Source organism: Durio zibethinus, chromosome 19 (genome assembly GCF_047325235.1).
Source record: "Durio zibethinus cultivar Kanyao isolate XHJ-2024 chromosome 19, ASM4732523v1, whole genome shotgun sequence".
Classification (NCBI taxonomy): Eukaryota; Viridiplantae; Streptophyta; class Magnoliopsida; order Malvales; family Malvaceae; genus Durio; species Durio zibethinus.
Window position 1 is genome coordinate 2,051,930 of NC_143180.1, and position 24,880 is coordinate 2,076,809.

A 24,880-nucleotide genomic window follows, 5' to 3' on the forward strand; every position below is an offset into this window, starting at 1 on the left:
GATTCTTTTATTTATTTAACTTTATTTTTGCCCCAAATCCATTAACTCTATTGAAGTCTATTATCTACTGAAGTCTATTATGTGATTTTCTTCGTTGGATTAACCTGGTCATTGACTAGGTTACCTCTTTTTTTAAATTTCACTCAGTTTATTGGAAAGCACCTTGTTTTAGAATTTGACTTCATAAAGAATTAATTAATAGTGAAGAGAATGAAGGCCAAGTCTCTAAAAGGGTAATCATCATATTTATTAGAGTTTTCACAAACAAAGGGGAATAGAATTAAGTAAAAAAAAATTGAGGGAGAAAATCATAATTATTCTATATTATATAGTAATTTAATTCAATAATATTTTGCTTTACATAAATTTTTATGGTGTAATGGCTTGTTATATTTCTTTCTTTCTTTCTAAATCCTCCCTTCTTTTTTTAAGAAAGGTGTTGTAGTGTGGTGAATTTAAGAATTATTTAAAGGTGGGAAGAACCCAACCCTACTATGAGTGTCGTTTTATGATTAGATTTTTTAATAAAATGTTTGAGAATACAAATATATATATATATTATGGACAATTTTTTTTTCTATGTTAAAACAGGTAATAATTTTGATTAGAATTACTTCTCCACTTTTCTTGATCAACAAAAAATAGGGTGCATAAATTTAGGATGGCATTAATGCAATTTGCACTTAGTCATTTTATTTTCCCATTTCACTTGCATAATTCTAATACATGATCAACACAATTGCATGTAATTAGCTCACCAAGTAGATGAAACCAGAAGACTGAATACAACAAATAAATAGATGGTTAAAGTTTTTTCTTCCTTGGAATTTATTCCATTAAAGAAGCAAAGGCGACAATAGGGCTCCTCACTTGATGCAGGCCATCATCCCAAACCAAAGAACCAGAGATCATAGAGTTACCAATTTCAGCTCCAACAGTCACAACAAAGGATTGCTTTTGGCCAAGAGACTTGAAAGAAAGTACACTAGGTTGAACTTGGATTATAAGCCCTAGTGGAGCATTAACAACTGCCTTGTAAGTTGACACAGCCGATCCGACATTGGTTACTGTCCTATGAAAGACCCTAATAATAGAATTTCCAGGAGAAGCAGATAATGCAAAGGAAGGGTAATTAAGATCCCAAACTGTTCCATTTGTTTCTTCGGAACAACTGCTGTTATTTCCAGTTATGAGCTGTAGATGTGTAGGGCTATATCCTTGTCCACACAAAAATTTAACATAATCAATCTCCCCAGCATCATATATCAGTCCGGGTTGGGCTGCTAGTGCTGGATTTATGTGACCTGCCCCGTATGCAAACTCACCTTCGATGTTGTTTTCAGAACTCATTGGAAAAGCTGCAAGAAATATGGAAATTTAGATAGATTATAAGTAGATGTGAGACTTCAAACAAATCCTGTTTCATACACAACTTTAAGTACTGTAATTTCTAGTTTGAAATTGCGCATTGGCCACTCGAATGCAACTCTGGATCTGGCATAAAACTATATACCTGTTGTCATTAGAGCAGACTTAATGGCAGCCGGAGACCATGTTGGATGAAATGATTTAACATAAGCTGCCGCCCCGGTTGCATGTGGGCAAGACATGGATGTGCCAGAAATGATATTGTATGGAACTACTCTTGCATCATCTTCACTTTCTGTCACAGTAGTAGCTTCTGACCATGCCGCTAAAATGTCAACCCCAGGAGCTGTTAGATCAGGCTGCATTTAAAATAAAAAAAAAAAAAGTTTAGAACTCAGAAAGAGGCAAAGGCAGTTATAAACAGAAAATTGGAGAAATTTATTTCATTTACTTTGAGAATGTCAGCCGTAACAGGGTTAGGCCCTCTTGATGAAAATGAAACAACGAATGGAGCGAACTGATTATCTTCCACAGTGGTCTTGAATATGGTCGCGGTTGGGTTTCTATTCAAACATGATAATCATGAAAGCAAATTAATGATGTTTAACCATACTAATTAAGTTTTAAGAAGAGATATTTTGGTATAGGGAAGTTAGTAAATACTCTGTCGTGTTCACGTAGGTGAAAACATTTCTTCCATCATCTAAGTTCAAGTTGGAAAGAGGTAAAGTGTAAGCGAAGACATAATCTTTATTTCTTCCAGTCTGGAATACCGCACCAACTGCTCCTCCGTCCATTGGACCTCTCCCATTACTGTCATAGTCACAGAAAACGATTTTTCCTTTCACTAATGTTTGGTTCAATGATCCTGGCAAGCAATACCTGCATAGATCATAACAAATTTTTTGGGCATCAAGATAACGTTCAGTGTTACTTCGTGGCATAACTTTGAACTTATTGTTTGAATAAAACCTTCACAAAATAATCAATTTTAAGATTTGCAGTCTTCATACTACCTGGAATCCTCCGAAGTGTAACCTAGTGAGGTATTTGGGGCAGCTCCACCAAAGATGAAAGGGTACATTTTTCCCTTGAGATCAAATGTGTTTAAAGATGATCCCTACATATGGAAAAATTAAGGTATAATCACATAAATAAATTACTAGTCAATTTGAGAATTGGGATGGCAGTAACAGAAATAAACCTGCGTACCTCATAGATCTCACCATTTCCGAGCTTCACCTTAGTCACGAACTTTCTATCTATGGTACTAGCAGCCACTGAGAGAGACCAAGGTGAAAAGTTCGTTATTGAAGCAGGACGAGGACCACTATTACCAGCAGAGTTGGACGTCAGGATTCCATTCTTCATTGAATGAAAAGTACCAATAGCAATCGAGTCTTCAAAATAATCGGATGCAAACAAACTCCCAACTGAAAGAGAGATTATATCAACACCATCTGCTATTGCATCATCAAATGCTGCAAGAATGTCCACATCATAGCAACCATCAGACCAACATATCTTGTACACTGCAATGCGGGCAGATGGAACCCCTCCGCGAACCGTCCCTTTGGCTAGGCCATATAAACTTGCCTTGCTAACAAAGCCACCTGCAGCTGTTGATGCAGTATGACTACCATGACCTTCCGAGTCTCTTGGAGATTTGAAATCGTCTGGACTGAAATCTCCATTGGCCCGGTAGTATCTAGCTCCAATTATTTTTCTGAAAGAGATTATAAAATATTGTTAAGACCAATTTCAGGATCTAATAAGTGATTTCTATATGTTTGTGTATGTTATGTAAAAGTTATGTTCGATTCTGTTTACTTGTTGCAAGTGAAATTGGCTGATGCTTGGCAAGTGCCCTTCCATTTATTTGGAAGTGCACCAAATCCTGTGTCATTAAAACTTTGAGACTCTGACCAAATCCCAGTGTCTAGCATCCCAATAATTATATCGCTTTCAATAACTGATCTTTTCACTTTTTTGGAGAATCCCATAAAGTCCCATGATCTTGAAGTGTGGAGCTGCTTCTTTTGACTGAGGAACACAGACACTACCCCTTCCTTTCCTGGAAAAAAAAAAATTAAATCCAGAGTTACTAACAAAATGAAGGACACATGTTGGAACTCTCTTTGAATGATTATAATCAACAATAGCAATCTGTTAATGAATTATCTCCAAGTCATAAACCTCTCAGTTTTTCTGCCTCCTCCTTGGTCAACTTGGCTGCAAATCCATTGAAGCTCCTATGGTAGCTGTACAGCAAAACATCTGATCCAACAGTACTGTTGAATGCAATTTATAAATAGAGTTAGAAATCTTGGCAAATACCCAAATTCCGTTAATATGCCATTCAAATGCTAGGGAAATTATAAAAAAAAAAAATGATGGCAACAGTCATGTGATCCATCAGTGTTGAACTCTTGGTTCCTGTGATTAGGATTTAATCATGACAACCTCAAATAGCAAGCAAGAAATAGAAAAAAAAATTGACAAACCTGGGTACAACATCTTGAAGCATGCTGGTGTGATGGCTAGTAGCAGAAAAGTCACCCTTTGGAAGGTTACCCATGTAGACAATGTAGACCTGCTTCAACAATTATACAATTAAGATATATCAAAAATCAATTCTAAATTTCTAAAAAGAAAACCAAATCAGCTCAGGTTTCATGGCAGGAAACCCAATGCTGGCATTGTAACAAAAGTGAAAATTTTGTTTGCCTGTCTATCATCAGAGTGTCCATGGCAGCAGACAAGCATGGTAAGAGTGAAAGTGATGAGCAAAAGCCCGGTTAAAGGAGAAGTCTGGGCTGCCATTGGTGAGTTTTCTGAAGCTTGATTTTGCAGTAGTCATTGCCCTTTATATAGGTTTTTGAGTGTAGTTGGAGCAAGCTCCATGGAATTCATCATTGTTTGAAACATCCGAGCTTTGTTAAGCTCGCCAATGAAACAAAGTATACACTGCCGGCTTTTATAATTACTATGATCTTTCTGAGAAAAACTAATTTCTGCCCATAGTACGTTAAAAGTGTTGATTACAAGGAAAAATGTTAGAAAATTCAGTTCGTCACATATATTTGGCATATTTGAACAAAAAAAAATGTTAAGCAATTTAGCAAAATACATATAAAGTACAATGAACTATGGATGAATACATGCTCTCACATTGCCTTCCGAATGATACATATTTTCAATCATTCATAAATATATATATATATATATGCTAATAGAGAAACATTACAAAAGGGGTAATTTTATATTAATACTTTAATGTTTTGAAATAAATTTTAAAATTAATTGTAATATTTATTAATAAAATAATTTAATCTAACTAGATTCAAGCCTAACAACTATGTTGAAGTCCGGCTTTCGACAAGCAATCTAACTCGTGAATACCTCTAGAAGTATGTGCTACCATTTTATCAATATCTAATAAGAATTAAAAGCCCTTAAATAGTGTTTGGTATGAAATGATTATTCTAAAAATTATAGTGATCTACATATGATAATTAGATCACTATATTTGATAAGCATTTAGTGATCTTACATGATGATGATTTTGAATCACCAAAAATAATTAGATCATTACTTTAAAAGGTGATCTAATTTCTATACAAAATGGTAAAAAAATTTTATCATCAAAGTAAAATGATATGTAAAATTAATAATAATCAATTTTAACCATTTAATATGTGAATTAAAATTTTGCTACATCTCAAAATTATAATTATTTTATATTATAAATTTTTATATTTTCAAACTAATATTCATTATAATAAGTTCAAAAAAATTTGTATATTTTTTCACTATTTTTAATATTTTATATATAATATAATTTTTTTTTTTTATGAATTTAATGGATTGATTTCATTTTTTAATTTAAATTTTTTTTCATAATTTATATTATAAAAATAAATTTACCTATCAATAAATATATGTATTAATTTAATCATTTAATTATATTTTATTATAAAATAAATTAATATTACTAATATTTTACAAATTATTATCTTTAAACAACCATAAAATTATTAATTTATGTAACTATTACAATATGAATTGTTATTTTTGTATTTTGAAATAAAATAATATTTTATTTTTAGTAATATAAAAAATAATGATTTTTAATTTCTAAGAATTAATCATTGCTAAATAAAAAAAATGATTTCAAATCACGAATTTTAAGATCATCTTGATAATAAGATTATCTCAATAATTATAGTACATAGTAATTTTGTAAAAGATATCAATCACTATCTAAATGTATTTATGTAAAGACTTATTAATTCTTTTGGTATTTGACAAAAAAATTATTTTAAATTTTATCATTCATTATTCGTTCATCACTCGTTTAAAAATTATCCAAAATTTATAGTTTATATTCAATTAAAATTTAATTTTGAAAAGAAACTACACTATCTAATTAATAATATTAAAAATCATATATATTTATATTATTTTTTATTTGGAACAGATAAACTTCATTAGAAATCAAGCAATCTTATCAAGGGCGGACCCTTATTCAATCATGAGGGTGCCTTCCCCACCCCCACCCCAAAAAAAAAAAAAAAAAAAGTTTTCAAAACTCTTTAAGGCTCCCTCCCAAACTTGAAGCAACTCTTAATATATATATTAAATAAACTTAAAGTAGCTATTCAAAATTAAAATTGTTTGTCTATATTAATATATTATTTGCATGTATATATGTGATATAATAAGTTGTATAAAAAAAATAAAATAAAAAATATTAATTGGTTCCTTCAAATTTAAGTATTAAAATCCGTCGTTGAATCAGATGAATATGAATAAATCCTTCAAAAATAATAAAACGGTTCCAAAACTTTAGAACAATTCATTTTCTTTCTTTCCACTAAACAGTAAGGGTGAACAAAAGTTGAGTTAAACTGATTAGATTGATCGAAACTGAGTGAATTCGGTTGAATCGGTTTGATTTATTCGGTTTTAGTTATAATCAATTTTTTAAATCGGTTAAATTAATTAATTCGATCGATTTTCGATTTTTAAAATTAATAATCGCACTAACCGAATTAACTGACTTGCTAATAATTAAAAATAAAAAAAATTGAGATAAATATTTTTATTTTATTTTTTTGTAAAATATTGTTGAAATTATTAAATTCTTTAATAATTTAGTTTGAATGATACTAGAGTTTGAATTTTATTGAATTGAATTTAGGATTAAATAATTATTCATAATAAAAAGAAAAAAAAATTAATTATTTAACCGAACCAATCAAATTGAACCGATTTTGATCGGTTCGATTATGGTCGATTATTTAATAATATTCGATTAGTTCTATTATTTATTAAATAAAAATCGATTAAATCGATTATTAATTTTTTCAAATCGAACTGATTATTTACTCACTCCTACTAAATAGCTGCATATATTTTCACGTTTTGTTATTAAATTACCTTACCAAATTTTTCCAAAAATATTTGGAAGCTAATTGGAAATAGGCTTGCCCACGGCGCGGTGGCTTGCCATGGCAGGCTTGGCCCTAAACACTGGGCAAGATTTTTCAAGTTCGGCTCAGTGAAAATATTTTATTATTAAATAATTATTGTTTTAATTTAAATATTAAAATGTTAATATAACTTATTTTTAAATATATTTTTAAGAATAGATTGAAATTAAAGGGGTTTAAATAAGTTTATTATCAAGTTGGATTTTAGACAAGTTTTTACATATGTCAACCAGACTTGATTTGGTTTATAGACATCTTTAATTGAAAATATCAAAAGTGAAAATTGACTCGAATCAAGTCAAACCCGTTTCTTAATCTGATTTTATAAAAATGTTAATGATTAGAAACCATTCAACTCAAATCTAAATTGATTCGAAATAAATTAATTTGAATTTAAAATGATCTATACTTGAATGTTTTAAAAGATTAATTTAATTTAATTTTAAAATTAAATAATTTAAACATGAAATAACTCAAACTCAATGGTCCAAAGTTGAATAATTTGAATGGTAAACTCTTAAAGACTGAACTAAAAAGGATACTAACTCAAGATATTTGGAATTTCTTTCAATTCAAATTGATTTGATCATAATTGACTCCACTCAAAATAGTCTAATTCAACTCTTATTTGCTCAATTGTCACCTGTAATCAAACATAGTCAAAAAATTTTTATTAATTATAACAGAAAATTATAATATAAAATTCTTAATCCAAATGGAAAATAGGCAATATTTTAATATTTTCTAAAATTTTAAGAAATTTATATAATAATACCAATAATATTAGTTATAGCAATATTTATAAGAATCCAAATTCTGTCGGACTCTGATTTTGTTGTAAACGCTACTTTTTTTCAGCTAGTTCAATTGAACAAGAATTCAATAAAATAATCATAGCCAAAAAAAAAAAAAATCCTTTTTCCGATAAAAGTAGGAAACTAATCCTTTTTCATCAATAAATATATATACACACACACATTGGTGTTAGTTTTGTAGATAAACAAAACCTATTACTCTATTTTCTTCCAAAATTGCCTTTTTACCTTCAAAGTGAGAGACTTCAATAATGGAAGAAGGTACTAACAATAGCAATGGCTTTGTGCTATCAAAGGCTATAGACCTTGCCTTGATGACCTCCAAGCAGGAGAGAGACGAAGCATTCCTAAAATCAATGCCTCCTGGTTATCGGTTCAAGCCACGTGACGATGAGCTTGTAAATTATTATTTGAAGAGGAAAGTTTATCATAAACCATTGCCACCCAACAGAATCAGGGAGGTTCATCTCTACAACTATGATCCTGAAACTTTAACAGGTTTTTTTCATACCTTGTTTTCTTTGGGTTTTTTTTCTTTTCTTGGTGTTTTCTTGGAATCAATAAAAATCCAGGTGCTTTTTGGAAGAATAAAAAAAAGAATGAAAATCGATAGAAAACTAACGTATAAACCACAATATTATATCGTAATCCATGATCTACCATCAAGATTCTTTTATTTATTGAACTTTATTTTTGCCCTAAATCCATTAACTCTCCTGAAGTCTATTATCTTGCATTGATATATATATATATATATATATGTGTGTGTATGTATGTGTGTTTGAGATTACTCCCAGGTCTATGTGATTTTCTTCGTTGGATTAACCTGGTCATTGACTAGGTTACGATTATTTTTTTGGTTCCTTTTTTTACTAGTAACACTTTTCTAGATGATTGTTGCATATGGATTAATTTTTTTACTAGTTAAATTAGTAGGCTGTATATTCTGATCAGTTATGATTATTAATATGAATATTGACATGTGTGTCTAACATTGAAATCCTATTCTTAAAAAAAAAAAGGTTAAAATCATGTTTCCATCATTTTATCACATGAAATTTTGTATGATCATATGAATTCCTTACAAGTATAAGTTTTATAATTCCATACAATTATATGGAAGTCGAAGAAAATCTATCCAGGATATATATACATATATAGATATATATATATATATGGTTTCTTTTGGAATATACATGTCTCTAGCAATAAAATTATATTTTAAAAGTGTTAGATTTTTAATTTCAGTTACATAAGCGTTCAAGTATTAAAAAAAATTTAAATCAATTTTGTTTCGGTTATTTTATCGAATGAAATTTGACATGATCATATGAAATGGTAGTTGAAGAACACCTAAGCATAATATATAGTTTACTTTTCTATGGAATACTTGTAGCATTCTTCCATTATATTTATCTTTATAATGAATTCCTTCTTTTTGTGAGAAGAGAGCAATAAGTCATCAGATGGAGCAGTGAATGAATGGTTTTTCTTCACACCTAGACACCGCAAATACCCAAATGGCAAAAGGCCTGGGCGAGGAGCAGGTAATGGATATTGGAAGGCTACTGGAGCCGATAAGCATATCAAGTATAAAGGAGATTTGGTTGGATTCAAGAAGACTTTAGTCTTCTACAAGGGGAAACCACCTAAGGGTGACAAGACCAGTTGGATAATGCATGAATATGTATTAAGCAATCCTCCAGCAATACAAAGAGCTGGTGCTGATGACATGAGAGTAACCCTTTTCTCACTTTTTTATTTATTTATATTTGTTATTCATTGCAGTTTAGTTTCTATCTTTAACTTATTGAAATGGAAATTTGATTAGACTCGTTAATTCATGTATTAGTATATTGTATCAATTTCATATTAAAGACATATAAAACATAAAAATTATCATGTCAAATTTATTTTGACACATCAAATATGAAATATGTTTTTTTTTTTTTTTTTTTTTTGTTTAAGCATTGTATCTTGTCTAAAATTATGCAAGATATAGAATTGAAATATATGAAAAACTTAGAAAACCTTATCTAGCACTTAGCTCCAACACCCAATAACATAGATTAGCCTTACTTGTGGTAACTCAGTTATTGCTTATCACTTAATTATGTTTTTTTTTTCTTTTTGTTTCAGCTTGATGATTGGGTGCTATGCAGAGTGTATAAGAAGCAGTATGCAAAGTCAAAACTTGAAATCCCACGGCAGAGTACTGATCAAAAACAGGAGGAAGATGAAGATGCAATTCCAGCTCAAACAGAAACCCACAAGCAAGAATTTGGGATTCCACCTCCTCAATCTGATCAACAGTTTCAAGTCCTAGACTTCAATGTGCTGCCACTAGCACAACAAACTTGTCCAATGCCTTTTTTAAACAATGCATATGATAATTCTACATTTGGAGGACTGCCACAGTTTCCTGAATCTGTTGATTCTTTGCTGCAATATGACTCAACCATATTTTCTCAGCTGTTTGAGCCTGATTATGGTAATCCTATACTAACAGCTGCACCAATTTCATCTATACCTCCTCCTGGTCAGTTTCATTTCATTGGTGATGGTAATTTCAACATACATGAGCAGCAACAGCAATTTTCAGGTGCCCCATGCAATTTTGAGTTCTCACCTGATGATCAATTCCTTTTGAAAAGTGATTTTGGTTTGCCAAATATATTTAGAGATTTGTAGTAGTACTGTTGCATAAACTATTGGGGTTTGATTTTCTTTATTTTCTTGATGGATATATATGGTTTGATCTTTGGGCAATGTTGGCTGTTATGCCCTTTTGACTTTCTTTTTTTAGCAATTTAGGTTACGATGTGAGGTCTGCGCAATTGTATGGTACTTCGCTGCTTGGTATGTATGTTACACAATTCAATCACTGATTTGACTGAATCTTCAAGTCCAAGCCTATTGACTTTTAATCAATAAATCTTTTTCCACCCAAAAAAAAGGAAAAGAAAAGAAAAAAACAAGAGAGAAAAAACAAAAAGAAAATTTATTTAACTTGTCCCAAATTTGTGTAATATAAAGGCGAAAAAAAAAAGAAAAAAAGCAGTTATATTACATTTTCATTTACCTAAATTTGATGTGTTTCATAATTATGATATTGAAACAAATAAAATGATGGGACTCCTGACTTTATGTACTCCATCATCCCATTCCAAAGAAGCAGAAACTATAGATTGATCCGTCGTTCCTTCAATTGTTAGTGCAAATGACAGCTTTTGTCCGAAAGATTTGAATGACAGAACATTAGGATTAACTTGGATCTTAAAATTTCCTGCTGGAGCAGTCACATTTGCCCTATATATAGACATTGCTGATCCAACATTTGTGACTGTCCTGTTGAAGGCACGGCTAAAAGTTGTTGAACCTGAGGTAAAAAGAGCAAAGGAAGGATAGTTTAGACCCCAATCTGTTCCATTTGTAGCTTCAGAACAAGTAGTATTATCCCTAGTGACTAGTTGTAGAAACCGACTCTCATATCCTTGTCCACACAAGAATTTTATGTAGTCAACTTCATCAGAATCATAGATTAGACCAGGATTAACAGCTTTGATAGGATTCAGATGGCCTGAGCCGTATGCAAATTCAGCATCCAAGTTAATGCCCGAACTCATAGGGAAGGCTGCAAGGAAACATTCCAATGAGATTTTGTAGTTTAGGAAATAGTACATGACTAGAAGTCATAGCCATTACCAGTAGTCATAAGGGCAGATTTGATAGCAGCTGGAGACCATTCAGGATGAAATGATTTAATATAGGCTGCTGCTCCAGAAACATGGGGGCAAGACATTGATGTTCCTGAGATTATGTTGAATTGAACGAATCTGTTATCGCCTTTAATTTCAGAAACAGGGGAAATTAACGACCATGCAGCTAGAATATCAACTCCTGGTGCGGACAAATCTGGCTGTAATGATGAACAACAAGGAAAGAATCATTAGCATGTAAAAGGGTAAATGTACAAAGGTTAATTACTCATCAAGTTACCTTAAGTATGTCAGGTGTAATTGGATTCGGACCCCTTGAGGAGAAAGAGGCTACATAAGGAGCCATTGTGTCATTACCCTCGTTACTCTTAAATATAGTTGCAGTTGGGTTACTGTATAACATAAAAAATTTATAGAAATGTGTTAGATGGTCTTCATTTATGATAGAAAAGAGTATAGAATTTATACTAAATGAAATCGAAAAATGAAAAATCTTGTGCTGAAACCTTGTCGAGTTTATATACATGAAAATCTTGCTGCCATCAGCCATATCAAGGTAAGAAGCAGGCAAAGGAAATGAGAATGCAAAATCTTTTGGTCCCTGGTCTTGCATCACTGCACCAACTGCCCCAGCAAGGAATGGTTCTCTCCCACTGCTTAACGTGTCACAAAGAACAATTTTTCCCCTGACCAAATTGGGGTCCAAAGAGTTCTGAAGGCAAAACCTGTGATTTTTTAATCAATATCCTGATAAGGTTTCATGTTTGATGTTCCTTGTATTTGCCATTTAGAAAAGGCAATGTCTACCCAAATCTTGTTCTTTTCTTCCATTTTGTTTGAGTGGATATCGATAGTTTTTTTCCTTTTTTTTTTTTTTGGCCAATGCTAAGATTCAATATCTGCCTATCACTAAGAATTTCAAAGTGGAAGACTGTTTTTGATATTACCTGGATGAAGCCCATGTAAAATTTCCAGTAATGTTGGGAGCACTTCCACCATGAATTATAGGGTACATTTCATTCTTCAGATCAAATGTATTTACTGATACACCCTGGATACATGCCAGACAAACAAATATGGAGTACATTTCATCTAAATGAAAAAATGTAGTTAGGCATGATTACTCCGTAGTCATAACTTTTTAAGAGATTTATTTGGTTAATTTCAATTATTTGCTTACAGACCGTCTAAACTTTTACTTTTACTGAATAGGATAGGAACAATTAATGATATTACCTGATAAATCATATTGTTTCCAAGCTGCACCTTGGCAAAAAACTTTCGGTCTATAGTGCTGGCAGCCACAGAAAGGGACCATGGTGAAAAATTCTTGATGGTTGCACGATCAGGACCATCGTTGCCTGCAGAGTTAACAGTCAACACACCATTTTTCATGGAATGAAAAGCTCCAATTGCAATTGAATCATTGAAATAGTCATTAGGAGTTCGCGATCCAACTGACAGAGATATAATGTCAACCCCATCTGCAATTGCATCATCAAATGCTGCAAGAATGTCAGCATCATAGCAACCATCTGACCAACAAATTTTGTACACAGCAATACGAGCTGATGGAACCCCTCCTCGAGCTGTTCCGAAGCCAAGGTCAAATAGACTTGCCCTGTTAACTAACCCCCCGGCAGCTGTTGATGCCGTATGAGACCCGTGGCCATTAGAGTCTCTAGGAGAAACAATGTCATCTGAGCCAAATAATCCATTGCTCCGGTAATATTGTGCTCCTATGATCTTACTGAATTTGGATAGCAATATTTGTCAGACTTAAAGCACTAGCATGACTAACTCCCCAAGAGTACTATATATAAACGAAAAGTTATGTTTATCAAGATGCATACTTGTTGCAAGTGAAGTTAATTGCTGTTTGACAAATGCCTTTCCATTTGCTAGGAGGTGGACCAAGTCCTTTGTCACTAAAACTTTCAGATTCAGGCCAAATTCCAGTGTCTAAAACTCCAATGATAACATCACTTTCCGAAGCTGCTCTTGCAACTTGTTCAGGAAATCCCATGAAGTCCCATGACCTTGTTGTATGTAGCTTTCTCTTTTCATTTGGAAACACAGATACTACACCACTCATTCCTAAATGTCCAAAGATGAGTAATTAATTTCAAGGAAAAGAACAAAGATCATGGTGAAATCATGCTCACTCACCAACCATTTTTCGTGCTTCTTCCTCCGTTAGCTCCACCACAAACCCATCGAAACTCCTCTTGTAGCTACAAAGCACTGACTTCGTGACAAAATCACTGAATCCATTTCATTAGCATAGTCAAGGCCTTGGTTCACCTTAATATACGTACTTCAATAATTTTTACTTTTATGCTTTCGGTTTTTCTTCATCTTTACAGTGATAGAGAGTTATAGTAATCATAATTGGACCAGACAATTATATGAACCAAAGTTTAGTTTCGTCTCCAATTTCGGAAGTTGATTTTAATATTGTTTGTACAAAACTGCCTTTAATCTTTGAACTGGAAGCAAATTCCTAGCAATATGATAATGACAGCAATCAAATTAACCAGCCTAGTGCATCTCTGTTCATTTTTAGTCCAACATATGTTCAATGCAAATGCGACATTATACCTGCCAAAGGCATCTTGTAGCATGCTGTTATGAAGTGAGGACGTGGAATTCCCAACCTTAGGCTGGTTGCCCATGTATACAATATAGCTCTGCAACTTCCAGGGAAAAAAATTAAAATTTATCAGCAATGATCAATTTGTCTAGAAATTGAGAAATAAGTTAAAGAGATTCCATTCTTGCTTTTTGTCATGATCATCAAAACCAGAAATGATGATTAAAAATAACTGCAAAATATTGCCTTTTTATTGGGTTGAGAAGCTGCCCTTGTAGTAAGCATAGCCAAAATAAAACCATGGAGGAGAAGGCAGTGAAGAAGAGATAATTTTTTGCCTTCCATTGGAAGAATGAATGAATAATCAACTAAAAATTTTTCATGTATGCTTTAACACTGTTTGTCCAAGTATTAGTTATGGATTTTTATAGATGAAATCAAGGTAAGGTTTGCATTAAGATAATGTATAATATGAATAAATAAAACCAAGTAAACTATATATATAAAAAAAAAAAAACATGTACATGCATGACAGGTGCTGGATTGTAGAGCTATGGTGCAGGCCTGCATCCTTTTGCATTTGAAAATTAAAATTTTGAATACAAAATGTGGGATAATAATTCAGGAAACAATAAAATTATGATAATTTAAAATCATTTGAAATTGGCCAAAATAAAAAAATAAAAAAAAAGTTAAAAAAGTCATGTGAAGAACTGTTCAAATGTCAAAAGTTCCAGGCTAAGGAAATTATCTATAACCATTTATCTTGCATAATATGCCATTTGTTGGCTTTGAACAATCACAAATTTAGAAATAATCCAGGGTCTTATTCTAGATGTATATATCCTAGAGATCGAAAGTGAAATTTTTCAATGATTACTATATTTTTGCCATACAAAATGAACTTGGACAGTTAAAAGGTCAATTCCTGGAACAACTTGCCATTGAAATAATGAAAAAAAAAAAAGAATAATGACACTCCAACTGACAAGAATAATAGTCAATTCATTAAAAAAAAAAAAAAACAAAAACAAAACAGAAAACGTGCTGTTGTGAGTCACAATCCCAACTTCCCCAAGCTTCTTCGCTAATGTTGTTTGAGAATTTATATGTCTGATATAAAACTTGAAAAAAACAAAACAAAACAGAAGATATGATCGAATGATAATTGATGCTTCAACTGATCATTCTCTGATAACAATCCTCTTTGACTATAAGTTTTTTTTGTAACACCCCAACTTTATATGGAAAGATTATGAAAATTTGTTATAATATATAATTAATAGGTTTAAATTTAAACTTGTGAGGAATCTTTTATAAAACAAAAATATGAAACCTTAAAATTAAAATGGATAATATCTCTTGGATGTAAATCTTTACAAATTATATCAAAATAGTTACCAATTGAACGGGAGTTAAATGCTGCGTTTTAAGAGTCACTTTTGGAATTTCAACATCTGATGTAATTTTGATTTTGTGATTTTGTCTATGCTTTATATTATGAGAATCATCTCTAAAATCTCGAAAAAATCAAGTAAGAAAATATCAAGCTTTAACGATGAAGTTTATGAAACTTTAATTTTATATCTGAAGATTTTAAAAATTTATTATGATATATAAAAAAAAAAAGCTAAAACCTAAATTTATGAAACATTTTGATAGATAAAACCATAAGATTTTCAAATCAAAACAAATAATATCGGGTGCTTCACCAGTTTTTGCATTAGGTACATCAGTTTACCGAAAGGATATGACCCTGAATTCAATCGGCATTGAATAAAAAACCATGGACCATAATATTTTTTATAAAATTTATCCTATCTATCAGCTAAAAAAATTGTTGTTGCTCTAAGGATTCTAACATAAAATTTCCTAGTCATATAAACAACTAGAATACATAAATATATTGCTGCTATAGCTCCCCAGCTTGCTTTCCAGCACAACCAATTTAATCAACCTATTCCAATTTTATTTTTCAGAAATGATCTCATCTATGATAATTATCAAGAATCAAGAAACTTGGTTGGATTTTTTTTTACAAAAGATATCATAATCTAATGATAAGAGAAATGATTACATGTATTAAAATTTGAATTCTAAATCTGTTAGATATCGTCTCTTAAGCTTCGGATTCAAGATCTTTTCTTATTTTTTGTTTTTATTAAATGTTGGTTCATGGTTACAGGAAAACCAGTTTGATCTACTATTTCTTGTTCTAATAATTGTTTGACTTTGGCCATTAATATTTGTATAAAATGTTGGTTCATTAGTAATTAAATTTTTGACAGTCCAAAAGGCCAATAAAATGGAATTCAATCTTTTGTAATTATCAAGAAATTTTAAAATAATAATAATAAAAGAATATTATTAAAAGTGGCCAAATTTAGCTGGTTAGATCTCACTGAAAGACCGTTTTAAGTGCCTTTTCGTACGTTATCCTGTTTTCTCTCTTTGGCTATGGAAAGCAATGCTTTCCTTTCTCTTCTCCCTTCTTTCTCCATGCAAGAACATGCACCAAAACAAAAACCAAATTCCTGAATTTCACTAGTCACCCTTTTTCTATCAATAATCAACATTAATCAATCATCATTTTATGGTTAGTTTCTTCTCTTCTTTCACACCTTATTTGTTTCTCAAGAACATGAAAAAAATAGAAAGAAACCACGCATATCTTTCTCTCGAAATTTTCATTGGAAATAAATAGGTTCTTAGAATTTGGTTTTCTAATTTCTTATATATATAGAAATTCACGGTAACAACTTGGATTGTTTGATTTAATGAGTTTTTTTTTTTTTTTTTTTTGGATCTAGCAGGTTTTGGATTGCATAAGAGATAAGTGTAAATGGCATATAAAGTGGATCATGAATATGATTATCTATTCAAGATTGTATTGATTGGAGATTCAGGCGTGGGAAAATCTAACATTCTTTCAAGATTTACAAGAAATGAGTTTTGCTTGGAATCCAAGTCAACCATTGGTGTTGAATTTGCAACAAGGACTCTTCAGGTTGGTTTTCATATGTGGCTTATTTGCTTCATATTATTCTGATCATTGCTACATCATTTTTAACTGAGTGATTCTGATACCTTCTATTTATTTGGACGCTAATAAATTTGTGAATCGAGCAGCTGAACAATATTAACAAAATTTGTAGTTGTCCAAGAAGCCCTTATTCTTAGGCAAGCAAGACAATATGCATTAGGACAACTAGTCATTGATGATTTAATTGATAAAAATAGCAAGACAATTCTTTTTAGTGCTTCTTCAATAAGTACAAAAAGATGTCATTTGAGTGGCTTGTTCTTCTTTTCTTCTTCATTTATCAATATGGTAAGAGACATTTCTTAACTTTTGGACATTGCTTTGGGAAGTTAAGATATAGCTCTTTTTCCATTCAAGTTCACTTGGCATCATCAACACAAGACATGGGAAGAACAAGTTGGTCGCGAAAAAATTTCGAAAATAGCCTTAAACTATATTCTGTTATCCATAGTAGGGGTGACAGAAAGATCAAGTTCAAATGCATTTACTATGCAAGCTTGCTTCTATGTATGGAGCAATGGTGGTTGTGATTCCAGTAAAATCATGGTAGAAGATAAGAAAAATTTTTATGAAAGATCTGATTGGTTACTTTGTCAAATTCGGACAAAAGCATAACAAATTAACCATCTTGGTAGGAAAAATAAGAGCAATCAGTGATTGGGAAGATATTTTATGCTTGAATTTTATCCAGTATATGGATTAGTGTATATCTACCTGAGCTTAGGAGCTGTTTCTTGCATTTCAGGTAGAAGGGAAAACAGTTAAGGCACAGATATGGGATACAGCTGGTCAAGAGAGGTACCGTGCCATTACCAGTGCTTACTATAGAGGTGCAGTTGGGGCCCTTTTGGTTTATGACATAACTAAAAGGCAAACCTTTGACAATGTCCTGAGGTGGCTGCGTGAACTCAGAGACCATGCAGATTCAAACATTGTCATTATGATGGCTGGAAACAAGTCTGATCTGAATCATCTTAGAGCAGTCTCACAGGAAGATGCAGAAAGCTTGGCTGAGAAGGAAGGCCTTTCATTCCTCGAGACTTCAGCATTGGAAGCTTTAAATATTGAGAAAGCATTCCAGACAATTTTGTTGGAAATTTATCACATAATAAGCAAAAAGGCACTGGCAGCACAGGAAGCAGCTTCCACCACTGGCCTTCATGGCACTACCATTAATGTGTCCAATCTGTCAGAAAATGAAAATAAGAGAGCTTGCTGTTCTTCCTAGAAGGTTATTTTTTTCAGTACAAGAGGTAACAGAAATGTTGCATTGCCAACCAATTTTGTGCCCCTTTTGGGACAGACATGAAAATACTTTGTTCTGAATATATATATTAATCTCAAGGCAATGTAGGAAACAGGTTTTTGCTTCATAAAAACCATAGATTAAGATTACAAAAGAGGATTTTTGCAGTGTTTCGATTTGGAATTCACAGGTGCTTTCACGGGAAATTACCAAGTATTTTTTAGTTTAGGCAAGGAGAGGCAGAAGAGGTGTTGCAAGGTGTAGCACTTGATTCTGTTTTCATTTTTTTCCTTTCCCAGCCTTGCTTATGTTGATTTGTTGAACTTGCAATAAATTTTGTAGTTATTTATTCATGTTGTAAACCAACCCCAGTTACTCCAAGATTTGGATCCATGAGATGAATACAATTTTTTTTATTTTTACTTTTGACAGTTGCTAGAGTACATGATATATACTTGTTTGTAGATGGCAGATTAACTTTCAATTTCAAACAAAGTCTCAACAATTTATAGAAGTTGAATGGTAAAGTTGGGTTTTCTTTCAATTATTAATGGGGTTCCTGGCAAGAGCAACAAAGTTTCAGAGCCATAAAGAGGGATCATTTAAGGACAATGATGGCATGTCGGATGGAGGCTCCGGTGCCTAGGGATATCTTGGCCTGCTGCCAGGATCTGAACATGGGATGTTGTTTAGAAGATTAACTGGCTTATGTACTGCAATAGTTCTAATCTTCTGTCACCATTAAAATTTGACTTCTGTTATCATTTTTTTTTTTTTGGCTTTTGTTTTCTCAAGATACTTTGTATACATTCATTTTCTTAGTTAAGGGTTTCTTTGACTGAGACATAACCTAATAAGTAATCACAATTCTACCTAGAATGACATTCAGGCTGTAAAAAAAGGTGGGATTGGGGTTTTCTTCAAATCTGTAGCCACTGCTTTTCCTTTTGCTTTCTAGGTCCTTACTGCATTCAACAAATTTCATTGTACTAAGGGTTCTCAGTATCGAAAAAAATTGAAAATATTACCTCAGAAACGTGTCCATGTATGGTTGATGGAATTCTTTAATTACTTAAGATTTGTACATGTCTTCAAGATTCTTTGCTGAAGCAAGGCATATTACTTAGTTATCTGCTTAAGACAGCCTCACATTTTGATGTTAAAAAGAAAAGGACAGAACAAATTTGGAGTCAGAGGGGGAGAACAACTCAACCAAACTTTGTCCATTAATCCTGGAGAATTTATTCCACTGTCACCAACTATGTCTTTGGTTCTTCATTAGTGCTGCTCTAGCTCAATTTTACTAGTATATTATCAGAGGCATCCACTAGAAAAAGATTTCCAATGTTTCTTTCTTTAATGTCACTATCTGCATATCTGACAGAATCAAGTGAAAATAGAGTTTCCCAATTGATTTCTTCTGCAGATCACTTTGAATATATGCCATGACAGAATGATGAAATATCATTTGATAAAGAGAATGGCATTGATTGATTTCTTTAGTTGAATTTAATAAAAGAATTATCAAGTATCCAATTGCTTCAAAATTAATCAAACAGCTGCCATGGAGTGGGAGGATTCTGCATTTCTCTTTGTTTTTTGTTTTCTTCTTCTTGCATTCCATGGGGAATCTAATTATCAAAATGTGAATTCTCCAAAAGTTTGCTCTTAGGCATAAAAAGATTAAGGTTTAAATGAGACCTGGTGATCGGTGTAAACCTACAGCTCTAAGTTCCAAGTTTTTATTATTATCCTTCTCCTTGTTAGACTAAAGAGTAGAAATTATAATCTCAATCAAATGATCTTCTACAAAGTTCTGATCCATGGACTGTTCATGAAAGTTACCATTTAACCATAGCCACAAAATCTGCGCAAATCCGAGGCCATGAAATCAAAACTCTTTCGAACATATATATAAACCCATATAGAGAGGGAATTGAACCTGAGTTCTAACTTGATTCTCAGACAAACCAATAGGACATAAGTAAGACTTGCATATCTATGGGATAGATAGGTAGCCAGGTTTTGTTGAACAGTTGTTTAATGGGATAGGCTGAGAATGAGAATCTAATGAAATGATAGAGACTAATAGGAGAATCTGATTTTTCTAGTCTACAAAGTATTCCTGGAGCTAAAATTTAACTAGATTATCATAATCTGGTCCACCAACACTAAAAGTGGATGAAACAATTCGTTATTAGAGAATAATTTTCAGAGAATAAGTTTTAACAGATCATTTGGCCAATATTATACACTTCTGTCTGCTTTTCAGATAAAAAACAGCATACAACTTTCAGTTTTATAATCTAAAGGCTGAGAACCTTTCTGTTTTTCACTGTCAAAAGATACAGTACTGTAAAAAAGCAGTCAAAAGTTTAACTAGCTAAGATAAGTTTATTTAATTTAAAGTTTAAAGTCTTCAGGAAAATAAAGGCCGGCCTTGAAGAATTTACCTACGAAAAGCACTTCAGACCTAGGCTAGTAAAGCATTCAAAACATAAATTTACAAATAATTGTAAGGAGCACCCAAGCATTTGGCTCAGTCTTTAGTGCATGATCCACTGCTCCAAGGGTAAGGCTCGAATCTGGAATCTCCCCTTCCCCGAATCAAGAAAAAGAATTGCAAAGGCATATAGATAAAGCTACAAGAATTGCAAAGGCATATAGATAAAGCTACATTGCATAATAGTTAGAATATGATTTGATTATATATATGGAGTGTATGTACTATAGCAATTTTATTGCTTCTTTTGAATAAATAAAATACAACTTATCCAAAAAAAAAAAAAAAAAGAATTGCAAAGGCATTGTTTTTATTTGAATTAATCAACCAATTTTAAATTGCAAATCACTATCATCCATTATCAAATTGGATGTTGTGTTCTTGTTAACAGATTTTCCTGAGGAGGATCAATCTGAGAATCTGATTTCTTATTTTTATGCCATCATCTTTTCCATAGCATATAGACAAAAGCCAGCTAGCTGCCATGGACAGGAAACCAATTGAGTGCCAGTACAGCAAACCTTTTACCATCCTCAAAAGTTTGAAACTTTCAACCTCCTTATACATGAGAAATCTAACATGGGTAAATCCCAAATATATGCTTGAATTGCCACTGATTCAATCATTTAGCATGTTTAACAATTTAAGATTAGGCTACTAATATAGAATGTGCGCTTACTTGTCAACTAGAACGATTTCATTTGATGTCTCTTCAAGCACTTTTCCAATATCAAAAGAGAAATAATTAATCAACTGCATGATTATGCGATTGACACATGCTAATCATATCTGAATATTTTGGAGCTATATGTATAATTGATATGGCCTAGTGTTGTTTTACTTTTTGGAGTTAAATTAATGAAAAAAGGGAAAAGAGTATATGGAACTATATATATATATATATAGGCATGGATTCTTTTTTCCATATGTATTTCTAGCAATGAGATCTGAGTTTAATATCTCAAAAAAGGAAGTAATAGAACAGATCAGCTCCAAACAATAGTTTTAGATCTTTAATCTAACATGATTGAGAACTTAGATTGATATCCACAGAAAAAAAAATCCTTTACTTTTTAGTATATATAAAAGCAGTGCAGTAGCAAGAATACCTTCAACTAACCATCAAAACTATTTTTTTTCTTAGTCAGTAAACTTTAAATGGAGCAAGAAGCAAAGAGAAATGATGGTAATGATGGAGGAAAAGATGAAGAGAAATTGGTTCATGATTCATCAGTTGATCATAAGGGAAAAGTTCCTCTAAGAGCCTCAACAGGTGTATGGAAAGCCTCTCTCTTTATCATAAGTAAGTATATCAAGATTAAGCTTTACAATAGTTTCCACTAGCACAATACATCAAAACCTGCTGATCGTTGTCATATAATTCACTGTTTTATTACAATTATTTGAGGATGATCGATCACCAATATACAGTATCTCTTGTTTAGAAAAAGATTTCAGTCATATAATGGAGAGTAAACAACAACTGAATAATATATTTACCTAGTGACAAAGTGCTTGATTTTGGGGGAGACAGAAATGTACATGTTTTGAACTGATTTTTCATGTAAACAGTCTAAACTCAAACTGTACTTGTGTTTTCGAATAAAACAAGTGCTAGAGAGTTTGCCTTTAAAAGGTTTCCTGTCATCAATAATACAGTAATGTAATGTCTAGGGACACTAATGTGCATGGATGAGGTCAGTGAAAGCCTCATGTCTAGCTTTATCTTGACCAGAACTATCTACTGTTTTCAACAGTCAGCTCACATGTGACATTAACTTGACAAAAAAACAAATGCCAATTGGCTCAAACAGTTTTGTGAGTTTTTCTTCTTTGCAAGGGCATGTTTGTGTGTTAGTGTCTGTCTCCAGGGTTAAGTAATTTTGCCTCCATCAAGGTTGCCAACCTCGTTGATATTGGACAGCTTTTTGCTTGAAATGAAATAAAGAAAGCTAAAAGACATTGGTCTTTCTATTTCAAGGTTGCTTTAAACTGAGGGATGCCATAAATCTAGCAAACAAAATTGACCTTAAAGAGGGAAATGAACAGATAGTTGAACCTTGGCCTCTAGAGTGTCTCCATTTTTATGAGTATAGCAATCAGCCTAATTCCCTGCTTCAATCTTTGGTTAATTCTAACCCAATGGTTAGAGAAATTGAAAATTGTACTAACTCCCTGTCAACTTTTGGAGCAGCAATTGAGTTTAGTGAAAGGCTAAGCTACTTTGGAATATCAGCAAATCTCATTTCATACCTAACCAATGTGCTTCATCAAGACCTGAAAACGGCTGCAAAGAATGTAAACTACTGGACTGGAGTCACCACAGTAATGCCTCTAGCTGGAGGGTTCGTAGCAGATGCTTACTTGGGCCGGTTCACTATGGTTCTGATGTCATCCCTCATTTATCTCATGGTAATTTCACTTTTTAAATCAGAAAGAAATAAACACTGCCTTGATTTAAAATAGAAATGATTTTATGACTAAAATGATGTACTCATGTACTCAGTCTTTATGTATTCTTTTTATTGTGAAAACCAGGGTTTGAGCCTCTTGACAATGTCTGAATTGGTCCCAGTTATAAAGCCATGCAATTTAGGCATGTGTCAAAAACCAAGGAAAATTCATGAAGTGCTTTTCTTTGTTGCATTGTATTGTATCTCCCTTGGAACTGGAGGGCACAAGCCTTGCCTTGAGAGCTTTGGAGCAGATCAGTTTGAGGATGACCACTTGGAAGAAAGGAAGAAGAAGATGTCTTACTTCAACTGGTGGAACGTTGCACTTTGTTGTGGACTTTTACTTGGTGTAACAGTCATAGTTTATGTTCAAGACAAAGTGAGCTGGGGTGTTGCAGACCTTATCCTCACTATAGTTATGGCAGTTACAATCTTAACTTTTTACATGGGGAAGATTTATTATCGATACCAGTTACCCGAAGGGAGTCCTTTAACTCCATTGCTGCAAGTTCTGGTTGCAGCAATAAGGAAGAGAAAATTGCCTTATCCTTCGAGTCCTTCTCTACTATATGAAGCACCAAAGTTAAACTTGTCCCAAGGAAGGCTTCTATGTCATACAAGTAGACTTAGGTAATTTAAGTTTTTCACTAGAATTTAAGCTTAGATAAACATAGATTCTAATCCATTTAATCTGATCGGCAGGTTTCTAGACAAAGCTGCAATAGTTGAAGACAGTGAAAACATTTCAACTGAGAAGACTCGTAATCCTTGGAGACTAGCAACAGTAAAAAAAGTGGAGGAAATGAAGCTTGTTTTAAGCATGATTCCCATTTGGCTTACTTCTTTAGTATTTGGAGTGTGCGTGGCACAAGCTGCAACTTTCTTTGTCAAACAAGCAGCTACCATGGACCGAAAGATCGGCAACAAATTCGATATTCCACCAGCATCTATCTATTCTCTCGCTGCAATTGGAATGATGGTTTCAGTTATTACGTATGAGAAGATTCTAATTCCATTCTTAAGGAAAGTTACTCGCAACGAAAGAGGCATAAGCATCCTTCAAAGGATAGGTATTGGGATGATATTTTCCACTCTATCCATGGTTACAGCAGCTTGTGTTGAAATGAAAAGGCTGAAAGCTGTTGAAAAGGAGATCATACAAGGGGGGAAAAAAGGGCCATTGTCAATGAGGGTGTTCTGGCTGGCTCCTCAATACATAATCCATGGCTTGGGAGATGGTTTTGCTTTAGTTGGTTTGCAAGAGTATTTCTATGATCAAGTTCCTGATTCAATGAGAAGCTTAGGAGTAGCCTTTTATCTCAGTGTGATTGGTGTTGGAAGCTTCTTAAGCAGCTTCTTGATCATAATTGTGGATCACATCACAATAAAGGATGGCAAAAGTTGGATTGGCAAGGATTTGAATATGAGTCGTTTGGACAATTTTTATTGGATGTTAGCAGCCTTAATTGTACTAAATTTAGGTGCTTATGTATTCTTGGCAAGGAGGTATTCTTACAAAAATGTAGAAAGAGGGGTTCTTGTGAGTCATTGCCCTGAAAGTGATGGGGCAGAGTCAGTTTTGTAAATTTTTTTATAGTATTTTATCTAACTCTAATCCAACCAAGTGATTCCATTGGCCTAAACT

At 32.6% G+C, this 24,880-nt stretch overlaps 4 protein-coding genes and 1 pseudogene across 5 annotated transcripts; 3 read left to right on the plus strand and 2 right to left on the minus strand.

Moving 5' to 3' along the window:
* Window positions 1-619: 619 nt before the first annotated feature.
* Window positions 620-4,191, minus strand: LOC111309763 (cucumisin-like; annotated as a pseudogene).
* A 3,738-nt stretch (window positions 4,192-7,929) lies between these two features.
* Window positions 7,930-10,369, plus strand: LOC111309494 (NAC domain-containing protein 67-like). Its single transcript, XM_089748183.1, has 3 exons — window positions 7,930-8,176; window positions 9,127-9,416; window positions 9,818-10,369. Exons 1-3 carry the CDS (start codon window positions 7,930-7,932, stop codon window positions 10,367-10,369), a joined length of 1,089 nt encoding a protein of 362 aa, XP_089604309.1.
* Window positions 10,261-14,772, minus strand: LOC111309764 (cucumisin-like). 2 transcript variants are annotated; one of them, XM_022908771.2, is made up of 10 exons: window positions 14,237-14,772; window positions 13,999-14,087; window positions 13,567-13,661; window positions 13,251-13,494; window positions 12,634-13,147; window positions 12,345-12,448; window positions 11,904-12,122; window positions 11,678-11,789; window positions 11,384-11,597; window positions 10,261-11,312 (listed from the first exon to the last, which is right to left on the minus strand). In XM_022908771.2, exons 1-10 carry the CDS (start codon window positions 14,333-14,335, stop codon window positions 10,783-10,785), a joined length of 2,220 nt encoding a protein of 739 aa, XP_022764506.2. In that variant the 5' UTR covers window positions 14,336-14,772; the 3' UTR covers window positions 10,261-10,782. The 2 variants fall into 2 exon arrangements, with proteins under 2 accessions (XP_022764506.2, XP_089605112.1); XM_089748986.1 differs by having other exon boundaries at window positions 11,898-12,122.
* Window positions 14,773-16,832: 2,060 nt separating this feature from the next.
* On the plus strand, window positions 16,833-18,303 carry LOC111309765 (ras-related protein Rab2BV-like). Its single transcript, XM_022908772.2, has 2 exons — window positions 16,833-16,997; window positions 17,779-18,303. The coding sequence occupies exons 1-2, from the start codon at window positions 16,833-16,835 to the stop codon at window positions 18,259-18,261; spliced, it is 648 nt and encodes a 215-aa protein (XP_022764507.1). The 3' UTR covers window positions 18,262-18,303.
* Window positions 18,304-21,873: 3,570 nt separating this feature from the next.
* Window positions 21,874-24,879, plus strand: LOC111309766 (protein NRT1/ PTR FAMILY 5.6-like). The gene is made up of 4 exons (XM_022908773.2): window positions 21,874-22,085; window positions 22,977-23,194; window positions 23,321-23,865; window positions 23,938-24,879. Exons 1-4 carry the CDS (start codon window positions 21,941-21,943, stop codon window positions 24,818-24,820), a joined length of 1,791 nt encoding a protein of 596 aa, XP_022764508.2. The 5' UTR covers window positions 21,874-21,940; the 3' UTR covers window positions 24,821-24,879.
* The last annotated feature ends 1 nt before the right edge of the window (window position 24,880 follows it).